This window comes from Geotrypetes seraphini, chromosome 4 (assembly GCF_902459505.1).
Source record: "Geotrypetes seraphini chromosome 4, aGeoSer1.1, whole genome shotgun sequence".
NCBI lineage: Eukaryota > Metazoa > Chordata > Amphibia > Gymnophiona > Dermophiidae > Geotrypetes > Geotrypetes seraphini.
This window is the reverse complement of record NC_047087.1, coordinates 309,335,615-309,358,274: the sequence shown is the minus strand read 5'-3', so window position 1 is coordinate 309,358,274 and position 22,660 is coordinate 309,335,615. Positions and strand designations below refer to the sequence as shown.

The 22,660-nt window shown below is 43.9% G+C and overlaps 1 protein-coding gene and 1 long non-coding RNA gene across 21 annotated transcripts in view; one reads left to right on the top strand and one right to left on the bottom strand.

Annotated features, from left to right (window-relative positions):
* Window positions 1-14,804, bottom strand: part of TCF7L2 (transcription factor 7 like 2) — a 629,988-nt gene extending 615,184 nt beyond the window's left edge. For 5 of the 20 annotated variants that reach the window (XM_033940355.1, XM_033940357.1, XM_033940356.1 and 2 more), the window contains exons 1-3: window positions 14,585-14,803; window positions 14,198-14,267; window positions 13,781-13,905 (exon numbers count right to left, since the gene is read on the bottom strand). In XM_033940355.1, coding sequence (XP_033796246.1) covers window positions 13,781-13,905; window positions 14,198-14,267; window positions 14,585-14,773 — 384 coding nt within the window. In that variant the 5' untranslated portion in view covers window positions 14,774-14,803. Of the gene's footprint in view, window positions 1-13,780; window positions 13,906-14,197; window positions 14,268-14,584 lie in introns of all 20 variants that reach the window. The other 15 variants (XM_033940343.1, XM_033940350.1, XM_033940349.1 and 12 more) reach the window with 5 other exon arrangements.
* Window positions 14,805-15,177: 373 nt separating this feature from the next.
* Window positions 15,178-22,294, top strand: LOC117358753. Its single transcript, XR_004539075.1, has 2 exons — window positions 15,178-15,632; window positions 21,950-22,294. It is a non-coding gene; the product is annotated as an uncharacterized LOC117358753 (long non-coding RNA).
* Window positions 22,295-22,660: the final 366 nt, after the last annotated feature.

Here is a 22,660-nt window from a genome sequence, read left to right as displayed (position 1 = left end):
GAGCGAGGTTGGTTATGCCCTCGACGAGACAGTCAAAAAGGCTGAGTGGTCTTAGGGACAGCAGGCGATTGAGACTTAGGCTGACCCTTTTGGGGAGGCTGACGCTTCGCCGGTTGCCTCGCAGGAGGAGTTTGCCTCGGCTGATAACGCCTCTGATAAATCAACGGCGGACGAGAAGGTCGAGACTTCTGAGGCTTAGGCTTCGGCCGAAGGATAGATTGGAAGGACTTTTCGTGGTCAGACAACTTCTTCGTGACAGTCTCGATGGATTCGTCAAAAAGATCCGCCCCAGCACACGGGACGTTCGCCAGGCGGTCCTGAAGATTCGGGTCCATATCAATGGTCCGCAACCAGGCCAACCGGCGCATCGCCACCGAGCAGGCCGCCGCTCGGGCGGAGAGCTCGAACGCATCATAGGCAGATTGCATTAACTGAAGCCGAAGCTGGGACAGCGAAGCAACCACTTCTTCAAACTCAAACCTAGCCTGGGATTCGATGTATGGTGTGAACTTCTGAAGCACAGGTAGAAAAAATTCCAAGTAGGCTGCAAAGTGGAAATTGTAATTCAGGACTCGAGACGCCATCATCGAATTCTGATAGATGCGTCGACCAAACTTATCCATGGTTCTGCCCTCGCGGCCCGGAGGCACTGAAGCATAGACCTGGCCAGGATGAGACCGCTTGAGCGAGGATTCGACCAGGAGGGACTGGTGAGAAAGCTGAGGACCTCGAAGCCCTTATGATGCACCGTGCGGTACCGCGCATCTAATTTGCCAGGGACCGCCGGGATAGAGTAAGGAGACTCAAAGCTTCGCATGAAGGTCTGGTCGAGGAGCTTGTGCAGGGGAAGCCGCAAAGACTCTGCTGGAGGACGAGGCAAGTGCACGGTATCGAGGTACTCCTTGGAATATCGAGACCCAGCATCGAGAGTAATGTCCATGTCATCCGCCATCTGCCTGAGGAACGATGAAAAGGACAGTTGGTCCGCCGTCGCCGGTCTGCGAGACGGACTAGAAGAAGAAGAGGCTTCAGGCTCCAGAGAGGCCTGCGAGCAACAGGACGAGTAGAAAACCTTGGTGTCCTCGAACACCGGGCCCGGAGGAGGAGACCCAGTCGAAGCAGCATACCCCAACCGAGGCAATTTCTTCTGAGGCGAGACGGTCGAGTGTCGAGAGGAATGCTTCGAAGAATGTCTGGAGCGATGCCCCTCCCGATGCCTGGAAGGGGATCGAGCCCGTCTGTGAGAAACTGGGTCAGACGCCTCCAAGGAGCAGATGGGACTCGATGCCGTCGATCGCAGAGGCGGCAGAGTCGGCGCCTCCCCCGACGACGCCTAGGTTTGATAGGGGGTTCGGAAGAACTCGTCCTGCTTCCTGCTATACCCAGGACTGGGTGGCCCCGAAGGTGGACGCCATACTGAGTCATGGGGCAGAGTAATCGGTTCCAAGGGAGGCAGGTCACTAAACGAGGCTTTCCTCGAGGGGATGGGCTCCAAGGGAGGCATATAACTAAGGGAGGCCCTCCTTGAGGGAATCGGTTCCAAAGGAGGTACAGCGCTAATGGAGGACCTCCTCGAGGACCCGGACACCGCTCGCCGCTCCTCCTCGCCGAGCAACGAGGTCGTGCGGCGAGGAGGAGGGGGCTGTCCGCCCCTCGAAGCCGAAGCTGGAAGGTCACCCTGGATGGTGGCAATCAGCCGAGGCCCCATGGTCTGCATGAGCTCCACGAACTGAGCCTCCAGGATGGACCGCAACGAAGCCAATATGGAAGGATCCGCACCAAAAGGGGGCCCTTCCGCACGGTCTCCGCGCTCCATGGGTGCTGCGTGCTTCTGCTTGCCAGTCTTCGGCACCTTGAGCACCACTGGTGGAACTGTCGGGGTCGATACCTGCTCCGAGGAGACGGATGAAGGCACCGGCGCCGAAGTCGGGGCCGAAACCGGTGTGAACGATGCCGGTTTCAGGAGGCCCGAAGCAGCCGGGGAGGCAGAGGGCTTCGTTGAAGGAGTTGAAGCACCCGTCGATGTCGATGTCGAAGCTGCAGGATCCGATGAAGCTTCCATCTTGAACATGGACTCCCACAGCAGACAGCGACGCTTAAACGCTCTCGCCATCAGAGTGGAGCAAGGCCGGCACGATTTCGGGAAGTGATCCGGTCCCAGACACTGTAAGCAGCGTCGATGAGGGTCCGTGAGCGAAATCGCGCGCTGGCACTTGCTACACTTTTTAAAACCGGTAATCGGCCGGGACATAGGCCGGAAAAGCTCCGCCGCAAGGTCAAAGGCGCGGGGCCCCAGCCACGCAGCCGACCCGGTATCGGAAGGAAAAATTTTTTTTTTTTTTTTGAAAAAAGAAATCAAAGAAAGAAATAAATGCACAGGAGAGCCAAAAGAACTCAACCCGCGGCAAAAAAGAAGGCAAAAAAGAGATTCAATGGGCGCAAATTGAAGATAGACTTCTCAGCTCCGCGGAAGAAAAAGAACTGAGGAGACACGCCCGGTGCATCGGGCGGGAAGGCACTGGCGCATGCGCGGTGCGGGCATCTCGAAACTTCTGAGTTTCTTCAAGCAAGACATGCTTGCAAGATGTCCGTATCGGGGCTCTGTCGGATGACATCACCCACTAGTGAGAATACCTGCCTGCTTGTCCTGGGATAAAGAGAGGTTGTTCACCCTCTCCAAGGTGAAAAGAACAAGAGGGCACTTGCTAAAGTTAGAAAGGAAAAGATTCCACACAAACGTAAGGAAATTTTTCTTCACCCAGAGAGTAGTAGAAATCTGGAACGCTCTTCCGGAGGCTGTTATAGGAGAAAGCACCCTTCAGGGATTCAAGACAAGGTTGGAACATAACATAAGGCTAGATTCAACTAGGGCACTAGTCTTTGACCTAAGGGCCGCCCGCGTGAGCAAACTGCTGGGCACGATGGATCCAGCAGCGGCAAATCTTATGTTCTCAAAAGTCTGTATAATATCACCTCTCTCCCTTCTTTTTTCTAGCATCTTCAAGTCTTCCAGTCTCATTTGTCTTATGGCATAAACCCTATACCATTTTTGTCATTACCTTCCTCTGAACCACCTCAGTCTTTTTACATCCTTATAGAGATATGGCCTCCAAAACTGGACACACCACTCTTAAGTGGGGCCTCAGTACAACTATAGTGACTACAGCGGTATATAGGGTAATTGGACAAATAGATGTTTTTCAACAGAAGATATTTTTGCAAATCCTCTACTATTACATAGACTCTCAGTTAACCGGCACTCTCAACCAACCAGCAAAAAAATTGTTGGCAAAAAAAGATCTCCCCCCACGCTCCTCAGGACCAGACTATGAACCAGAATTTTTGCAGGGCTGCCACTTGCCCCTATACAGGCTTCCATTTATAAAGTTAAAAATTCTATTTCTTCAAAAAGAATGCTCCTTCTCCAAGCTCCCTTGGCAAAGCCACCAAGAAAGACAACTCCTTGCGCTCAGAGACAGCTGAATGCATTGCAGCAAATCTGTCCTAAGCAGCTTTCACTGTTCAAGTGGACTATGCTAACTCATGTTAACTCTGGCTCAAGGAAACATCTGAATGACAGCTGTCATTAACCTCATAAAAAGGAAGCATTGTTCTGGTTCTTAAAGACTCCTCCAGAGGACAGATTTGTTCTGTTAGAGCAAAAAGCCCTGCTCACTGGTTTGAAGCCTTGAACATTTGAATCACTCCCCCCCCCCTCAAGAGACCCTAGCGAGGACATGGTGGACTCAGCTTACAACCTGTGAAGTTACTACTACCTTGTCCTGTGTCAAAATAGGCTCCTGAAATAACAGACCTGCGGTTATGGCTTCAAGGCTATTTCAACCATTATTAACTCTAGAGCAGTGGTTCTCAACCCTATCCTAGGGGATCCCCAGCCAGTTGGGTTTTCAGGATATACCTAATGAATATGTATGAGAGAGATTAGCATATAATGGAGGAGACAGGCATGCAAATATGTCTTATGCATATTCATTAGGGATATCTTGAAAACCCCACTGGCTGGGGGTCCCCCAGGACAGGGTTGAGAATCACTGCTCTAGAATGAAGTATGTTGTTTATTTACCCTCTAGTTTGCTTCTGAGAGAAGCGTGGTCAAGAGAAGCACTGTATTTTACTTGTGTTATTAGTGCTTGCACTCTCCTTTAGATTTGGTGGTCTGCTGTTCATTTTGCTGTGCCTGCATTTGCAGATCCCACGCCTCTGTTCGTTCCCTTCCCCCCTTCCATCCACAAGCTGCAGGTACTACTGGGGAAACTTGCCTATTTCTGAAAAATGGACATTGTGAAGGTCTACATAGCATATGTCTCTTGGCTGATGGCATGAATTAGGGAATTTATTAACTTCTAAAAAAAGGACTGTAAGGCAACCTTCTGCACTGAAAACTAGGGAAATGTGAACAATTAAAAAGCCAAACTTTACATTTTTTTTCTCCTTGCAAATTTCACTGTCTGACTTGAGTTGATTATCCTACAATGTTTTTTAAAGTTTTAAAATGTACACCAATTTGTAGGTTACCACATTAACTTTAGTGTACCTGCACCTAAATAAACCAAGGCCCCAATGTTCTAAACTTACTGTGCCTTTAACGATCAACATTAAATCAGTTCTAACCAATTTAGTGAAGATTTTAGCTTCCGATGTACATAATGGTTCTGTACGGGTTTTTTACGTGCTTCTATGTAAATGTATTACGAGGTTGTTAATATTAAAATGAGTAATCTGGGCAATGCATGAAGGGCTGACTTAAACATTCCAAAATTATTCCTCCTGGTATTTGTGTGAGGGGGATCGTTGGGTGACAGGAGGGAGTCAGCATCCCTCCTGCCATTTGTGTGTGTGTGTGGGGGGGGGGGGGTTGACAGGTCTGCCTGTCTTTTTTTTATTCATTTTTTTCCATGGCACAGATATTTTGCATGCGTTACACATGCAAAATATCTGCCCCATAAAAAAAAATAATAATAATAAAAAAGACAGGCAGACCTGTCAAAAAAACACAGTCCCTCCCCACACACACAAATGGCAGGAGGGATGCAGACTCCCTCCTGCCACCCAACGATCCCACCACCACGCCGTTTAAAAATATGGCAGGAGAGATGCCCATTCCCTCTTGCCATCATGCTGACTCCCGACTCCCCATCCCCACAAAAACAAACGACAGAACAGGATGCCAACTCCCTCCTGCCACTGAACCCCAGCACCCTCCCTCGTACCTGTAAACACTGGGAGCAGGAGAGGTGCTCAGTCCCTCCTGCTCTGTAGGCCTTCAGTCTTCGGAAGCAGGAGGAACCGCAAAGTCCTCCTGCTCCTCGCCAGGCCCATGATACAATGCTGGTCTTAGGCTCCACCCCGGTGCATCATGTGATACGCGGGGAGGGGCCTAAAGCCCCGATTGGCTCAGGCGCTGCAGGCCCCTCCCTTGGGAAGTCTCTGATTGACAGAGGAGCCCAGGGCACCTAAAGCAATCAGAGCCTTAGGCCCCAGAGCAGGAGGACTTTATAGTTCCTCCTACTCCCAAAGAATGGAGGCCTATGGAGCAGTTGGGACTGAGCACCACTCCTTCTCCCAACATTTACAGGTACTGGGGAGGGGGAGGGGGTTGGTGCGTTCGCCCATGTCTGGTGGCAGGAGGGAGTCTACATCCCTCCTGCCATTTGCTGGCGGCAGCGGGCATTTTTTTGGGGGGGTGTAAGGGAGTTTTTGGGTTTTTTAATTGGCCAGATATTTTGCCTGTGTAATACACGCAAAATATCTGTTCCATTAAAAAAAACGGCAGAAGCCCCAACAGCAGTGACAGGAGGCTGCTTCTCCTGTCACTACTGTCAGGGCTGCCTGACTCAACTGCTCTCCGTGCAAATGATTTGCATGCAAAAAAGATAGTGAGTCAATCGCTGTTTCAAAATCGCCCAGGAATCGGCCAACAGCAATTGAATTGCTATCTTTAGTGAATCTGGACCAATGACTTTACAAGGAGTATCCTGTTAACAGTATGGGGAAATTCTATAAGAGGTGCCTAACAAATAGGCACCTAGCTTAATTAGTAAATTGACTTCAATTGTGAGCTTTAACAAGCTCATATTGGAAAAAAAAATAGCAAAAAATTGGGATCTCTCTTAGGTGCCATTCTACAAAAGATAAGCGCCTAACACCAAATAGATGTCAAATAAGAGATTGGAGTAAGAGAAGCAACCACCACTGTCTTTAAGGTTCATGTCTACGTTCTCTCTGCCAGTACATGTATTTATACTTAGGCAACTGGAATTTGGAGGGTTAGCATCATTTTGAAGAGACATCCAATAAAAACCACTACAAAACTCCCCAAGTCTCCTTCCACTTTACAACTCCCAACTAGGAATTCACTTCAAGCCCAAAAAGCTCTTAAGGCATACAGCTTTTAGTCAAATCAAAAATAATGTTTGGGGGGAAAAAAAACTTTTGTTTTGAATGTAGAAATTAAAAGGTGAACATATCAGCAAATAATACAGTGAGCCCTATTACAAAATATTATGTGGTACAGTGATCCCTATTACAAAGTATTATGTAATCGCATAATACTTTGTAATAGGGCTCACTGTATTATTTGCTGATACAACTTTCTTAGCCATATAACCGTTCCTCATACAAAGTTCACAGGCCTCTAAAAAGTTGGCAGCACTTTCTCTAAACACAAGTCTACTATGCCAAATAGCCAATTTTCTTTCACAAGCCAAGAATATCTCCAATGCTCTAACCCATTATGCTGAAGAGAATAAAGTTATTCGCCTTCTTCTACCCTACCTACCTCACCCCCTTCCCAAGTCAATCCTGAAGCGCATCAATGAAATTCCAAGAGAAATTCTATAAAACTGCTTCCTACATACTCTCTGGCAGCAGACACCATTCCAAGTTTTACCATACACTACTTATAAAATGTGCAATATTAAAAAGTTGTTGCATCTGAACTCTCAGCATGATGTTATTTAAAATACAAGTATATATAGGCCGCGGTCTATATATGGGTTTTGCAAGCCAACCCAGTGGGTGCAGCTTGCAAAACTGGGGTGGCCTATACAAGTTTTAAAAATCATCCCCCCACCTTACCTCCCTCATTGATCGGCCTGAATTGCTGCCGCCTCGAATCGCAGCCAGCGGTGCAGGGCAGGACAGATCTTTTCGATCTCCATCCCAGCCCCGCGCATCGATGTCGTCAGTTCAGTTCTGGGATTTTGATTTGGAAGATATGAATAAAATACTTCCAGAAATAACTGGCAGGCAATATAAAAAGCAGAAAAACTGCTCTATGCTTTACCCCTCCCTCCCACTAGCTGGACTCTGAATGAAAACACCACAAGCTACATTCATAGCACCAAAGCTTCACAGAAATCAGTAAAGGATTAGCCATACAACAACAACAAAAAATGAAAGTCACGCGAGAACTGAACTGACAGCATCGGCACGCAGGAAGAAGCAGTGCGGGGCCGGGATGGAGATCAAAAAGATCTCTCCTGCCCTGCACCGCTGGCCGTGATTTGAGGCGGCAGCGATTCAGGTCATCCAGCAAGGGAGGTAAGGTGGGGGGGATGATTTTTAAAACTTGTATAGGCCACCCAAGTTACTGGTAGATAAGCCGCGGCTAATACAATGGGGCAGCTTATCTACCAGTTTTTAAACTCATATAGGTATTTTTTGCAGCCTATACATGGGGAAATACGGTATATGTTTTAGATTAGTCACATAGGCCCAAATTCTGCATATGGCGCCTAGAAAATCAGTGCCATAAGTTAGGCACACTATATGTGCTAATATTTAAGCGCAACCTATTTATGCCAGGGTTTTCTTGGCCTAAAAGCATGTGTCCAAGTTGTACGCACGATGCCTAAGTCAAAAGCAGGTAGATAACTGGAAAACACACTCACGATCCACCTTTAATCACACCCACTTTTTAGGTAAGCAATTTGGACTAGGCACATACCACTTTGCAATTGACATTAACTGGACTTAATTGAAAGATGTACAAGTTAACTGCCAATTACAGACACTGATTAAGCCTATCAAGTTAGGCATGCCAATGTAGGCACCTAACTTTAGGCGAACTTAATTGAATTGGGGGGAGGTTACAGCACAAACACTAGCAGTTCAGCAGGTAGCATGATGATACCACCACCACCACCACACACCTCTTTCCATTCAGATATTTCCATCTGAGGCAATATCAGCATTTAAAATTAACTTTGATGATTATATACATGTTCTCTCACCATACACATATAGACCATTAACACTGCAATAACTTATTTTCAAATTTGTAAAAAAATAAAAAATAAATACGTGGAAGAAAGCCTAATTAAGAGCAAAGGAGTTAGCAATACAGCCAGCCAAACAATGATGATTAAAATTAGAGTCAGTATCAAACTAGCAGAGCTGGCTGGAACATTGCCCCAGGTACACTAGATAGAGAGAAAAGGTTCCACTTCTCGGAATAAGGTAAATAACAAGAATGTCACAGTCTACCAATCCAGTGGTAAAAGGAGGAAGGAAGGAAGTGTGGCATTCATCTACAGTGGCAAAAGACGGGAAAAGGTAGTTTTAGGGCAAAAATATATATATTTTTCTTTTTTTTAAATCCTACTACATAGCAATTTAAGATACTGCAGGAGACACTACTTGATATTTAAATTAGACAGATAAGATACCTATAAGTATATACAACAAACCCCTAAGTATCTATGTTCATGTGTATCTGGTGGGAAAGTAGAAATGCTTTACAATGCAGGTGCAAGTTCTCTACAGAAAACAAACATTCTGGCTTAGTTGAGATGACTCAGTTTTTAGCAGTTTGTTTTTTGGATTACAGCATTTAGCCTTTTTTCTCTCTCACTCACTAATTTACAAGCAGTAAAGAACTCTGATCCAGTGACAACTTTCACAAAACTTGGATATTACGAGACTAGTGTGACATAAAATATATCTTAACGTTTCTAAGCACTGGAGGCTGTGAGTAAGCCCTGTAGATTTATGACCCATGCTGCCTGCCAGCAGATGAACATAGCACATTTCTCCCTGCAGACCTGTGAAGGGTCAGGTTGGTCTTGAGCTTGTCTTTACAACTAATCACTTTCACAAAAAAGTACAACTGCAAATTCACATTTTAGGGAGTGGAATTTTCACACACCAAACACTGCAATCGAGAAAAAAGTACTTGTAAAGACCTTTACACATACACAAAAATTCTTCAAGATTTTATTGTACAAGCATGAAAGTGTACATACAGCACAGCAAATAAAAACACTTAATTCTTTCACCCCACCCTATAAAATAAAGCCTACTGTTAGAATAAGAGGTGATGCTGAGGTTCAAAACGACAAACAAGGATAAAATCTTCCTCTGCAATCTAACTCCCAGACTCAGTTTCAGAAACAGGTTCACACACAAAACCTGCAGCTGTTGCTTCTTCCCCCAGATTGAAAACACTGTGCTGATTCTCTACCATCAGCTGACCAATACAATTTTAACGTGCACATGTCCAGCTTTCAAGGGAGCTAGGGGCAAGTAAAAGATATAGGCCTTATCCAATTCTAACCCAAAACTGCTTGTAAAATTCATGCCTCCACATACTCAACTCACAAAACCACCATGTCTTATGAACATGAGAAATCTAAAAGGACTTCTTTCCACCCCACTTTCAACACCTTAGAAGCATAGATCAACCATTCGTGCAACTATTAAAATATTCAAATTTCCAAGGCAAACACAATATATAATGAACTGCTATGCTGCAGTCCCCCCTCCCCCCCAACTTTCTCAGAAGTGTACTGTACACATTTTCAGGCTCCCTGAAATATACAACTTTATTATAAACTACATTTTCACAGCCCCTCAAGAAGAATCATTTACCGATCACAGTAGTTCCATTTTCCCCAATGCAATATACAGAAAATCAATCTACCAAAATAACCCAAAGATTACTCCCTACTGCATAGAAATGTCTACTATCCTACACTACATAAAATCAGAAAAAAACCAGGCATTTCCATATGGCTCACCAAATATAATCACCTGTGATGATTTGACTTGGTTGTGTTATAATAACTCGATACCTGCTTTCCTCTGGGATTTTGATTTGGAAGATATGAATACAATACTTCCAGAAATAACTGGCAGGCAATATAAAAAGCAGAAAAACTGCTCTATGCTTTACCCCTCCCTCCCACTAGCTGGACTCTGAATGAAAACACCACAAGCTACAGTCATAGCACCAAAGCTTCACAGAAATCAGTAAAGGATTAGCCATACAACAACAACAAAAAATGAAAATGAAATACCACATAACAGTCAATAAATACCTCTGAAGGATGAGTAGTGTATTTATAAATACCACCCTGGGCAAACGACATCTGTCCTATACGAGTGTATTAGTGTTCTTTGTTTAAAAATGTAATGACCTGTGTAATTACTATAATATTACATTGTCTTGAAGGAGTCAGGAATGTCACACTTCAGAAAGTGATGTCAAAACAATTCAAGGGACAGTGGGGGAGGGGGAAGCACCATTAACCCCTTACCCCCCTTGCATCTTAGTCTTTTGTGAATAATGTCTGTTTGCATCAGAAAGGGGAAAGAGATTAATTTTTGACACTTGTACTAATTATTTAGCAGTGCCAAGCTTTTAGTGACATCTCATTAGAGACCAAGTGCAAGGATTGCGAGTGCAAACATTTACATCCCTGAGCAATTTGTATACATGTCACAATATGACTTGAAAATTTAAAACATGAAAAAGTGTCTACCTTGCACATCAAACATTTAACAAATGCATTAAAAAAAAACCCCACACACCACAAAGCTTCCAGAAAGGCAGTAAAAATAAATTTGAAGTGAAACACCTATATACTTGTGACTGACTATATATATAGTGTTTAGATTTATAAAGGAGCACACCTATACTGTGATCAAGATCATTATTTTATATTGAGTGCATTAAATTTAACACACTTTAAATCTACTAACTAGACCGCTTGAATATCTATCCTCAGTCTACCTTCTTAAAATCTGTATTATAATCAACGACCGAAACATTATGCATGAATCATTTTGAACCAAAAACAAAAAAATTACTTCTTAAGCACTTAAAGTAACCAGTCTGGAAATAATACATTCTGCATTGTAAATGGACTTAATGATACTCCCCCAATTCTTTACTTTCTTGAACCTACATCAGGGAAGGATCAATTGTTCTAGGGACTTATGTTTTTAGAAAGCACTGATGTAGAAGCAGTACATAAATTCTCACAAGGCAAATCTGCAAAAATAAAAAGGTAGGATTCTGTCAAGAGAAGACTTTTTTTTAAAACAGAACTAAAAAGCCTTATCCATGTGCAGCCTCTCCTAAAATCATATGAGAGATATTTGAAGTCAACATGCAGACTACAAAATAATAGATCAAACCGACCATATACACTATATTACACTGAAAATAATTAAAACAGCTAGGATCTCAAACACAGTGTTATCTACTGGTGTAAATCAGAATCCTCTCCGCTGTTATCTTTAAAATTATGAGAAGTTAAATTAACTCCTGTATACATAACACAAAACTAACATACCATGGATTAAAAAAAAGAAGGAAAAAAAAAACATCCTTAAGATTCATTGGTGTCTGCTTAAATTGAAACTGAAAAACGTAAGTGAAAACCTCATTCTTAGTTTCAATCTAATGCCGCACGGCAAGGACACACACTGAACAGACAATAAAATCACGGGATGCTTTCAGCATGAGAAAGCTGAACAACCTTGTGAAGCTCTTTATTCTTAAAAGAATACATCCATTTGCGATTGTTGTCTGCATATTGCAACTCCAGCAAGATCAACACTGAAAAGGGAGAAGGGGCGAGAAGTGCAAAATAAAAAAAATAAAAGCCCCACAGCTGCTATAGAAGGTTCATATCACCGATAACACTTTAATGAAAACCAGTAAATAAAGATGAATGCCTAGAAGTGTTACATTATATCCTATGTCCTGCTCCCCAAATGTTTAAAAGCACCTCAAAAAATAAAATGAAAAAAATTTGCATACAGCTATTGCTAAATATTGCATTCTTAGGTAGAAACAACTTATCAAATGGTTGCATCTCAAGTCTGGGATGATTGGTCATAACCTATGCCTGGTAAAATGCTTACTACCATTCTTACAAATATATACACTTAATGTACAATAAATAACTGATGTCCTCAGTTTACAGTGTATCAGCCAGAATTATTTTTTTTTTTTTAAATAAATGCAAAGTTATAGAACTGAAGAACTGCACCAGACACCCATATCTGCATTATAAGGAAAAGCTACAGCTGAACTTGCTGTTTAATGCTTAATTCCTTTGTAAGTCTTACACCAAAATTGACCTTCCCTTGAAGCATCAATACCAGATGTCTTTTTAATAAAGAAGGAGAGATTTTTAAATGTCTCAAACATAGTAAGGAGGAAGCCCCTTTACCCTAGAGCACCTGCCAGTGCAAAAACACAACACTAGACAAACCTACACCAAATACTTTCTAGGGCATTAATGTACCCCCCTAGGGGTCTCCCATTCATAATTAAAAACCACTCTAAGAAGTTATTGTTGATCTTTGCTGTGCCAGGAAGTCTAGGGAAATAGTTAAAAAAAAAAAAAAAAGACAGCAGGATTTAAGGAAGGAATTCACTTCTGCATTAGAGCTACAAACTTAGTTGTACTGCCTAAAATAAGCCACACACATACATGCACACAATGGGAAGTTTCTATGTCCAGCCGGGGTGCATAAAAATGATTTTTTTTTAAACATGCGTACATACAGGGATAAGAAGTATATGCTTGTCATATCGGAGCTCTTTAGATTTCAATACCAGAATCAAAAGAGATCACAAAGTTGTAGCATTTCAGGTTAAATACCTGTCGTATTATTCAGACAGGCAACAACAACAAAAAAAATACAATCTTCCTTTACTTTGAACAAGAGTATGTACATTCATCCTATGGATATGAATGCTTTTTATTAAGGGTCACACGATCATTATGCAAAACAAACAAACAAATAAAAAGTTTGCAGGTTTGTTTTGCCTTTTCTAATTTTTTAAGTCTTGTGAAGCCTTTTTTAGCCAAGTAAGGTTAGTTAAGTTTTCCTTTTCTGGACACTTTAAATGAAAGAACAAAAAATGCATGAAATTTAAAACAGGCCAATGTGCCAGAAGGGAAATAAAAATGTTCCTTTAGTGAAAGGAGTTGAAGAAGTGAAGCAAAAAAATACATTATAAACAAATAGATTCAAAGAGAGCATTCTTAGAGACACTAGTACCTGCCAAAGTGGAAAGCGAGGGCATGACAGGGAAGGGGGGGGAGGGGTGACACCAAAGATAAAATGACCTGTGAACTGCAAGCAAAGTTAACCCTGGAGAATCAAAGGGAAAAAGCGAAAGGAAACAAGTGCAGTACGGGGGGGGGGGGGGGGGGGAGGGTGTATGAAAATAAAAAGTTCCACAAACACCCCCCAATCGGTGAAGCCAGGGGGGAGGGGGGAAGGCAGGAACCAAAATGAGGAAAAAAAATAAATAAGATAACAGGAAGAAGAAGAAGAAGAAAAAAATGGCGAAAGTAAACAAATGCCAAGGTGCCAAAGGGCAGGAAAGTTTTTGGAAAGTTTCACTGTGGGTGTGTGCGGGGGGGGGGGAAGGTTAAAAGGTCAGCAATATTTATTTTTTTTAAAAACACAATATTAAATAACAAGAAGACGACTGAAACGAGCTGGCACTTACTGTTCTGGCGGTGGGAGAGAGCGAGCCGTTGGGGAGGTAAGGCCCGCTCAGGTCGGGGATCATGATGAACGGGTAGCCGGGATAGGGTGGGCCTTTGAACAGCCCTCCATCTTGCCTCTTCGCAGCTAACATGGCGCGGTAAAGTTGAAGTGGGGGGGGGGAGGGGAGAAAAAAAAGTGACAAAATAAAGCTTTCATTTAAAAAAAAAAAAAAAAGAAAGAAAGACGAGATCAAGTCCGTAAAGAAAGTGCGCGAAGGCCTCGCCAAGCGCAGGCCTCGCCGCCGCCCCCTCCCCCCCCGCGCGCGCGCGCGCGTCCCACCACAGTTCGGCACGCGCTCCGAACGCTCGTTTCGCCCGGCATTCTTTGTTCTCCCGGCCGCCCGCGCGTGCGGCCCCCGCTGGCTCGCGCTACTCACCTTCCTCTAAACTTTCTCGGGCTTTCTCGCGGAAAGAAGTTTCCGTGCGAGGCGGAGGCCGCCTCTCTGCCTGCGGGATCCCAGCGCGGGGAGGAGGAGGAGGCCCGGTGGGGGGGAGAACCAGAGAGAGACAAGGGGGGGGGGGGAGAGAGAAACACAAAGTGAGGCCAGAGCAACAGTTGCAAAGTTCTGCAAAGAAAAGCCACCAAGTCCCGTCTACTCAAATCCACCAGAACTCTCATCATCCCCTCCCCCCCCCCCCCCCAACTCAACCTGGAATTTTAAAGCATGCAAAATAATAATTGCAAGGCTAGCAACGGAGTTTCATTTTTGTTTCCCCCTTAGGTGATTTGTTTCTTTGCTGGGGAGGGGGTCATCTTTTCCTACCTCGGAGTCCGAAGAGCTGTTCTGATTCGTCTCCGACTCGTTGACGAGCGAGGACTTCACGTCGGCTAAATCCCTTTCGGCGGAAGAGTTCTCCGAAATTTTCTCCTCTTGCTCCCCTTCGTCTTTGAACGAGATCAGCTCGTCGTTGGCCCCCAGATCGTCCCCGCCACCGCCGTTCAGCTGCGGCATTTTCCTCCCCCCCCCCCCCCCCAGCTAGCTTATTGGCACCGAGCCCTCTCTCCTGCTGCACTGACAACGTGCACCCACTCTTTAAAAAAAAAAGCCACCACCACCCAGGAAAGACACCACAAAAAAAAAGTTCCCAAAAAAATAAAAATAAAAAGTTTGGGGCTTTTTTGTGTGTCAGCGCAACAGCCAGATTTTGTGCAGCACAAGTGAAAGAAGGGAGGGGGGGGAAGGAATCCAAGCTGCTGAAGTTTAGGGGCGGTGGGGGAGGGGGAGAAGAAAATCTTTAGGGGTGGGGGGTTGTCTCTCGGGGGGGGGGGCGAGGAGGCTTCTGTGTTGTTGTTTTCAGGGTCCGGCAGATAGATGGGGGAGGGGGCGAGACACCCCCAAACCACTTTAAAAAAAAAACCCTCAACCTCGGAAAGGTGAACGAAATAATAACAAATAAACGAAACCCAAACCGACAAAATAAGAAGGGGAGGGGGGGGAACCCAGTTGCGATAAAGAAAAGCGGTAGATAGAGCTGCGGCCGCTCGGATTGAGTGAGTTGAAGTTGGACTGAGAGCTTTTCAGTTCAAAGGCGGCGCTGATTGACACATAGGAGGGAGGAGGGAGAAACAGAGGGAGAGTCTGGGATCGGGGATTATTGACAGCGACGAAACGCATGCACACGCACACACACACAAGCGCGCAAATTAATGAGATTCAGAACGGGGCGGGGCTTCGCCGTGACGTGGGCGTGCATTAAAAAAAATGTTGGGAAAGTAAGTGGTGGGGGGTTAGGCAGAGCAGGGAAGAGGGAACGAAACGCCAAGCAGGAAACGAAAAGCTAAATAAAAAAGGTGCGCGGCGAAGCTTGAAGGTATCGCAAAAAAAAAAAAAGGAGCGTTCGGGGTGGGAGGAGAGAATTTGGGGCTTGCTTGGTGGGTGAGTTGAGCAGTATTGGGGAGGGTTTGGGGAATGAATGCTGACCATTAGGCAGGAAAGGAGAGACGGTGAAGGGCGCAGAGAGCTCGTCCTAGAATTCGATTTCCTTTAGTACAAGGAAACGAGACAAAGTTTACGCTAAACGCCTTTTTGGAAAGTTGGATTTTAGCTATTAATAAACATTTTATTGTTGTCATTTTTAAGATTAAATATTACTTCCTGGTTTTAAAAAAAAACCTGTTTCTCGATTATTATTTTTTCTCAGACGTGCTCGAAATCTGTAGGTTTTGTGCGCAAAATCAGGCGTAAAAATAACCTTCTGACTCCAACTTCTGCAATGATTATGTTTTTAGGCGAAGAAAGGCAATTTTATAGCTGCTAGCGGCGAGAAAGCAGGGAACGAAAATGGATCTAGGGAATAAAAAGTTTCTTTATTTCCCAAAGACAGCAGAACTTAGCTTAGCCCTGATTCCAGGTGATATTTTGGTAACGATTTAACAGGGGGGTTTTTTTTTTGTTTTTTTTTAACCCAAACCACCAATGTGGGCTAAAATTAATTCACTAACGTTTGTTAATGGATAGGATTTGTGGACAAAAAAAAATCAGTTTGAATAAAAACATTTTTGTGGCCTCCGTTGAGAGGTCGGGATAGGTCAAAACAGTAATAAGGTCCAAAAAGGACAAGCAGGCCAATGTATTAATGCCAGAGTTGTTTTAAGGTTTGTTTGTTTTTCAAAGAATGGGGGAGACGGAAACAAGTTGGGGGATAACACGTGGTTGCCCTGGATGAACGAAACACCTGAGAGAAAGTTTTTTGCTCGCAGGACAGCGAGTGGTAACAGGAAACATATTGCCTCAGGAAGGAGTCTAGTCGTTGTTACGAGAATAGAGACCCATTGCGGGGCTGTTGACATCTGACATCCGACTTGCATTCCTCAGCACCCCGGAGCTGACGTGAGCTTTTTCCATGGCCATAAAATGCATTTTGTGGTTTTTTTTTTTGGGGGGGGGGGGTGGCCCCAATTTGCATAATGCAGGCAAAATTGAAAATGTATTTTAATCCAGGAATTTAAAAATGTGTAATATGAATCGCTAAGGCAAAAATGGAGCTGAGGAGGGCTATGCAGAGAGAGAAAACAAATATGTACTTTTAATCAGACAGGATACAAAGAGCAGCGCTAATTAGTCTCAGCAGGTAGGGACTAACCTTCAGTCTTCATAAATAAATAAGACTGTGAACAATGTCTGACTGGCAGTATGGAAACAGGCAAGGGATTATTTCAAGATGGTAAAAGAAAAAAATAATAATAAATCACTTACTCCACGTACAAATACGTCGGTTTCCCCCCACCATCTTCCTCTTCAGGTTGTGCGTTTTGATATTTGACAATCTTGGGTTTTACACATTTGTGGAAGGGGGATCGTTTTTCACTCTGGCTGAGCACAGTTGTGTTTTCCGATTTATTGCCATTAATGTGCATTCTGGTTTCATTTTTCAAATACAACCAGTTCTCATTATTTGGGTTCAACTTCCTGCTCAGAGTCCCCCCACCACCACCACCTTGACTTTACGAAGGAGATCCATCTGGAGACAATAATTTATAAAAGAAAAAGGCAGTCCTCTCATGTTTTGCTCTGTGATTACAAGCAAACACTTGAGCGATTATTTAAAATTGTCATAAGGTTAGATGTGGTTGAATATTACTTGGGAAAACACATGTCGAAAAATAAACACACTTGACTACTTTGCAAAAATAAGGAATGAAAGAGTTCGGAGTCCTGAATAAGTTATGCAGCATTCCTTCCAGAAGGTTCAAGAAAAGCATCCTGGCCCTGATTCTGTAAAGGATGCCTGACGTAATTGAGCAATAGGCTTAATCCTGAATTGGCACGCAGCATCTCACAATCAGCTTTAATTGGACAATTGGAAGTTAGGCACCTAACTTGAAAACAAAACCTGAGTCTATAAAAAGTAAGCACTTACACTAAAAGTGGGTGTACTGGGGCGGATCGTAGGCGTCTCTTTGTGAAGCGAGTGCCATTAGGTTCCGATATCGGCGCTTAACGTTAGGCGTAGAAAACCCCGGCATTAGTTGGGGGACACCTATTAGGATGCTGAGCACCACCTAAGCACACTTATGTGGTCCCAAGCGTGATTTTATAAGGGGCGTCTACGTTTTATAGAATCGGTGCCTATATCAGCGTCTAACTTTATGCAGACTTTCTAGAATCAGGGTCTATTCTATAAGCACATAATAGTTCAAAACTGCCAATTTAAAAAAAATGCTGTATAACGGCAGCTCTCCTATCACACTGGCTTCGTAGATAATTCCTCTGGTACAAGTTGCCGTACATTCTGGAGAGAGAACTACCTAGTGCCAGACCTCCTCCAAATGCTTGCATTAGGGAAGGAGGATCTTTTAATTGCATTATCTAGGTCAGTGATTCCCAACCCTGTCCTGGAGGAACACCAGGCCAATCGGGTTTTCAGGCTAGCCCTAATGAATATGCATGAGAGAGATTTGCATATGATGGAAGTGATAGGCATGCAAATTTGCTTCATGCATATTCATTAGGGCTAGCCTGAAAACCCGATTGGCCTGGTGTTCCTCCAGGACAGGGTTGGGAACCACTGATCTAGGTGGAAGTAATCCTAACTGATTTTTAGCTGAGAAGTTTCTTTCTGTGAGGTGGTGCTGTGGTTAAAACTACAGCCTCAGTACCCCGAGGTTGTAGGTTCAAATCCACGCTATTCCTTGTGACCCTGGACAAGTCACTTAATCCCCACCATTGCTCCAGGTGCATTAGAGAGATTGTGAGCCCGCCAGCATAGACAGGGAAAAATGCTTGAGTACCTGAATAAATTCATGTAAACCGTTCTGAGCTCTCCTGGGAGACCGGTAGAGAAAATTGGATTAATAGATGTCTGCTCCCATGTAAAGAAAAAAAATAAAAACACCCCCCACAAGAAAATAAGGCAGGGAATAACTGCAGAACAAAATGCAATCGTCCATCTTTTAGTTTACAGGTACCCACCTATTTTCTTAGGATTCTCTTGCATGCTGTAGTATCTTTTGCTGGATACAGATAAGACTTCTCCAGCATTGCATTGTTTAGGTCACAGGTGTCAAAGTCGGTCCTTGAGGGCCGGAATCCAGTCGGGTTTTCAGGATTTCCCCAATGAATATGCATGAGATCTATGTGCATGCACTGCTTTCAATGCATATTCATTGGGGAAATCCTGAAAACCCGACTGGATTGCGGCCCTCAAGGAGGGACTTTGAGACCCCTGGATTAGAGTGTCTATGTCAGGGATGGGCAACTTCAGTCCTCGAGGGCCGGAATCCAGTCGGGTTTTCAGGATTTCCCCAATGAATATGCATGAGATCTATGTGCATGCACTGCTTTCAATGCATATTCATTGGGGAAATCCTGAAAACCCGACTGGATTACAGCCCTCGAGGAGGGACTTTGACACCCCTGGGGTTGTTCAGGTAGGTGCTAGCTGGCCTTAAATCTGTGTCTGCTTGGCCTATTAATGATTTTTGGCATGTGAAGCCACAGGGCAGCTTCAGAAGATATGAAGGGATGCTAAAAAGTTCTCAGCCCAACCTACAAAGTTGGGGCAATCTCCATCGAGGGCTGTACTCTTAGTCCAGTGATTTTTTCCGCTTTTTCCGTCCAGTATTTTTCTGACGGAACAAAAAAAAAAATGGAAAATCACTGGATTAAGTATATAGCCCTCGATGGAGATTGCCCCAACTTTGTAGGTTGGGTGAGAACTTTTCAGCGGCCCCTCATAAATGTAAGGGATGTAAGAGGAAATGTTTGGGAAGATAATCAAAGGTTTGGAGGCTCAATATTCCTCTTGATGACCTAATACTCTCGAGGGTTTCCTGTGCACCCAGGCAATGATTTTCATTATTTTCCAAATGGGGGCCACATGTAGAAAGAAAAAAGCCCTTCAAAGTAAGAGCCACGACATATGCTGGGAAAAGATGTGCGGGATCCCTGGCAAATGGTGCAGTCATACTAGAACAAATTATATAAGTAAAACAAAGCTTGCTTCCCCAAACCACTTATTTCTCCCTCTGCTGGTTTCACTAATGCAGTCTTCCCCCCTACCCCCACCTTAGCTCATCTCTTCCCAGCTCCTGGCCCTTGCACACTATCAAATAGACACACTTCCTTAACTTCATTAGTGCTGCCCAATTTACCGATTCACTTCAGTGAAATGATTCGAATCGATTCATTCTTCTCCCCCAAAATTGGACTGACCAGTTCACTCACTCCCCCCACCCTCTCGATGAGACCTGTCATACCTCTGGCCCTCCTAAAACAGGTGGCCAGCTGGCAGAGGCAGTGCTCTGAGCAGGCTGGTTGCGGTGTGCCCTGCTGGGGCCTTCCCTCTACCGCATCACTAATGATGTCACTGGTGACACAGCAGAGGGAAGCCCTGGGGGGGGCAGGCTTGCACAGCTATGCCTCTGCCGTCCACTGCTGTTTTTGGAGGCCCATAAGTATGTTATATCTCACAGTGGGGGGTAGTCGGTTGGGTGATGCTGCACAAGGGGATAGTAGGGTGGGATGGAAAGCTGCTGCACAATGGGGGATAGAGGAAGAATTGTTGGACATGGGGTGGAGGAGAGGAAGGGAGAGATGCAACAAAGGGGTAGAAAGGGGTGAGAGGGAGAAATCCTACATATGTTGGAGGGAAGGGAGACATGCATGGAGAAGAAGAGGGAGAAATGTTGGACATAGGGTGGAGGGCAGGGAGAGATGGTGCATGAGGAGAGAGAAAGAAATGTTGCACATGATAATGGAGGGGAGGAAGGGAGAGATGCTGCTTGGAGGGGAAGAGAGAAGTTTGACCCAGGGCACAAGGCAGGGAGTGAGAAAGATGGTAGACAGTGGGAAAGAAACAGAAATGTTGGATATGGCAGTGGAAGGTACAGAGATGGAAGATGTATGGTGAGCATGGAGGAAAAAAAAGAAAACATCAAATGGACAGGAGACCCTGGTGAGCGAGTTAACAGAAGACAAACAGAAATCAGAGCCTAGAACCAACATGATTTGAATAATAAAATAGCCAGACAACAAAAGGTAGCAAAAAATAATTTTATTTTCTATTTTGTGATTACAATATGTTGAATTTGAAATGTGTGTCCTGCCAGAGCTGGTGTTAGACAGCGAGTGTGAGCTAAGACCTAACAGAGAGAGGAAAAGTCTTTTCTGTTTGTTTATTTTGTTTACACCACGGTGCCGTCTGGGGTTGGAGAGGGCAAATGGAGGTGGGGGTGGGTGAAGAGGATACAAAATAAACCAGGACATTTGGAAACAAAACACCTGATTGGGTGGAAAAATCTAATCGAAAAATCAATTCAATCGGCCAAATTGAATTGAAAAATCTTTCCCTGAATCAAGCAGCACTAAACCCCATCCAAGGTAGTCTCAACCTCCAGCTGTCTCTTCACCAGTTGGTCTATACTCAGTCCCCTTCAAGCCAGCTGTCCCTCCAATTTGTTAATACCTGCCCCCCCCCTCCTTCTCTTGCTACAATTCTTATAGTTTTGGTTCAAATAGCAGAGTTCAGGTAACACATGACTAATTTGTAATGCAGGAAACAATTGAAGGCCTGTTTTTTTTTTTATCAAGAGTTTGTGTCTGATTGTTGATGAGAAATTGTTATGGGGAATATTCGGGATAATTTATTTATTGTTTTGTTTTAGTGTTGGTGTTTAATATGTATTTATATATAGGGATTTATTAACATAACTTTATTTTTCTATACCGCCTCAATCAAAAGAATTCTAGGCGGTTTACACAAAAGAGAAAAACTGGACAATCAGCGAAATACAAATGGTATTAGGAAGAATACAGCACATTAACTAAAAGGACAGTAACAAATTTAAGTTAATACAGTAAAATTATTATGTTGAGAATAAAATCTCGAATTAAGAGTTAAATTTATCAAATAGTATTGTCCTGATTTCTTTTCGGAAGGCGCCATAGGACAGCATGGCTCCGCTAATAAAGTTACCCAACCAGGACTGTTGTTTACTTGCTTGAAATGCAAGCATCCTGTCTAAGAAAGACCTAAATTTACAACCTAAAATCTTCGAGTATGCAAATAAGTTACAATTCCTGGTTACCCTCACGGGGTTATATAGCACGAAATGAGATAACCACCTATATGAAGAGATATGTATATGTTTTAATTGTAATCTAACCTAATACTATTCCACGTGACAGAACATCAAATTTAAAGGAACCGGAATAAAGGAAAACCAGAGCAACTGGTTCCAGAGGCAGAACCACTGGCAAGCCCCCAGACAGGTAGAGGACAGCGTGTACTGGGAAGTTGAGTCGAGGAACGGCTGCACTTGAGGTCGATTGGAGCCATCGCAGGTTCTCAGGTCTTAAAATGAAGAATGCCAGCCTAAACTCTGGACAAGACATGGAACGGTTTAAACCTTGTCCTAAAACTGTTGAGTGATATCAGAAAACCTGAAGTTGACTTTTTAGATTGCTTGCTGTGTATAAATCAGGTCTTGCCCATGTAGCAGTTTCACATAATTAAATCCTTGCTTGGACACACTGCATGTGGTTTATTGCAGGAGAGGTCCCAACTTCAGTGTACACATCAGAGCGTTAACACGTCAGAGGTCCGTCTCTAGCAGTATTCAAATCCAAGCCAAAAGCCCACTTTTTAAAAAATTGCTTGCAACTCTTAACTCTCACTGACTGCTGTCAGATACCTCTACCCATTGTATCATTTCCTCTACCAGAATCTCCCCAATTCTGAGATGTCCTCTCTGTCCAAATTAGATTGTAAGCTCTTCTGAGCAGGGACTGCCTATTGTATGTTAAATGTACGCCTTTCAGTGCTATAGAAATTATAAATAGTAGTAGTAGTAGGTTCCATATACTGCAATAATGGACTAGATCAGGGGTTTTTAACCT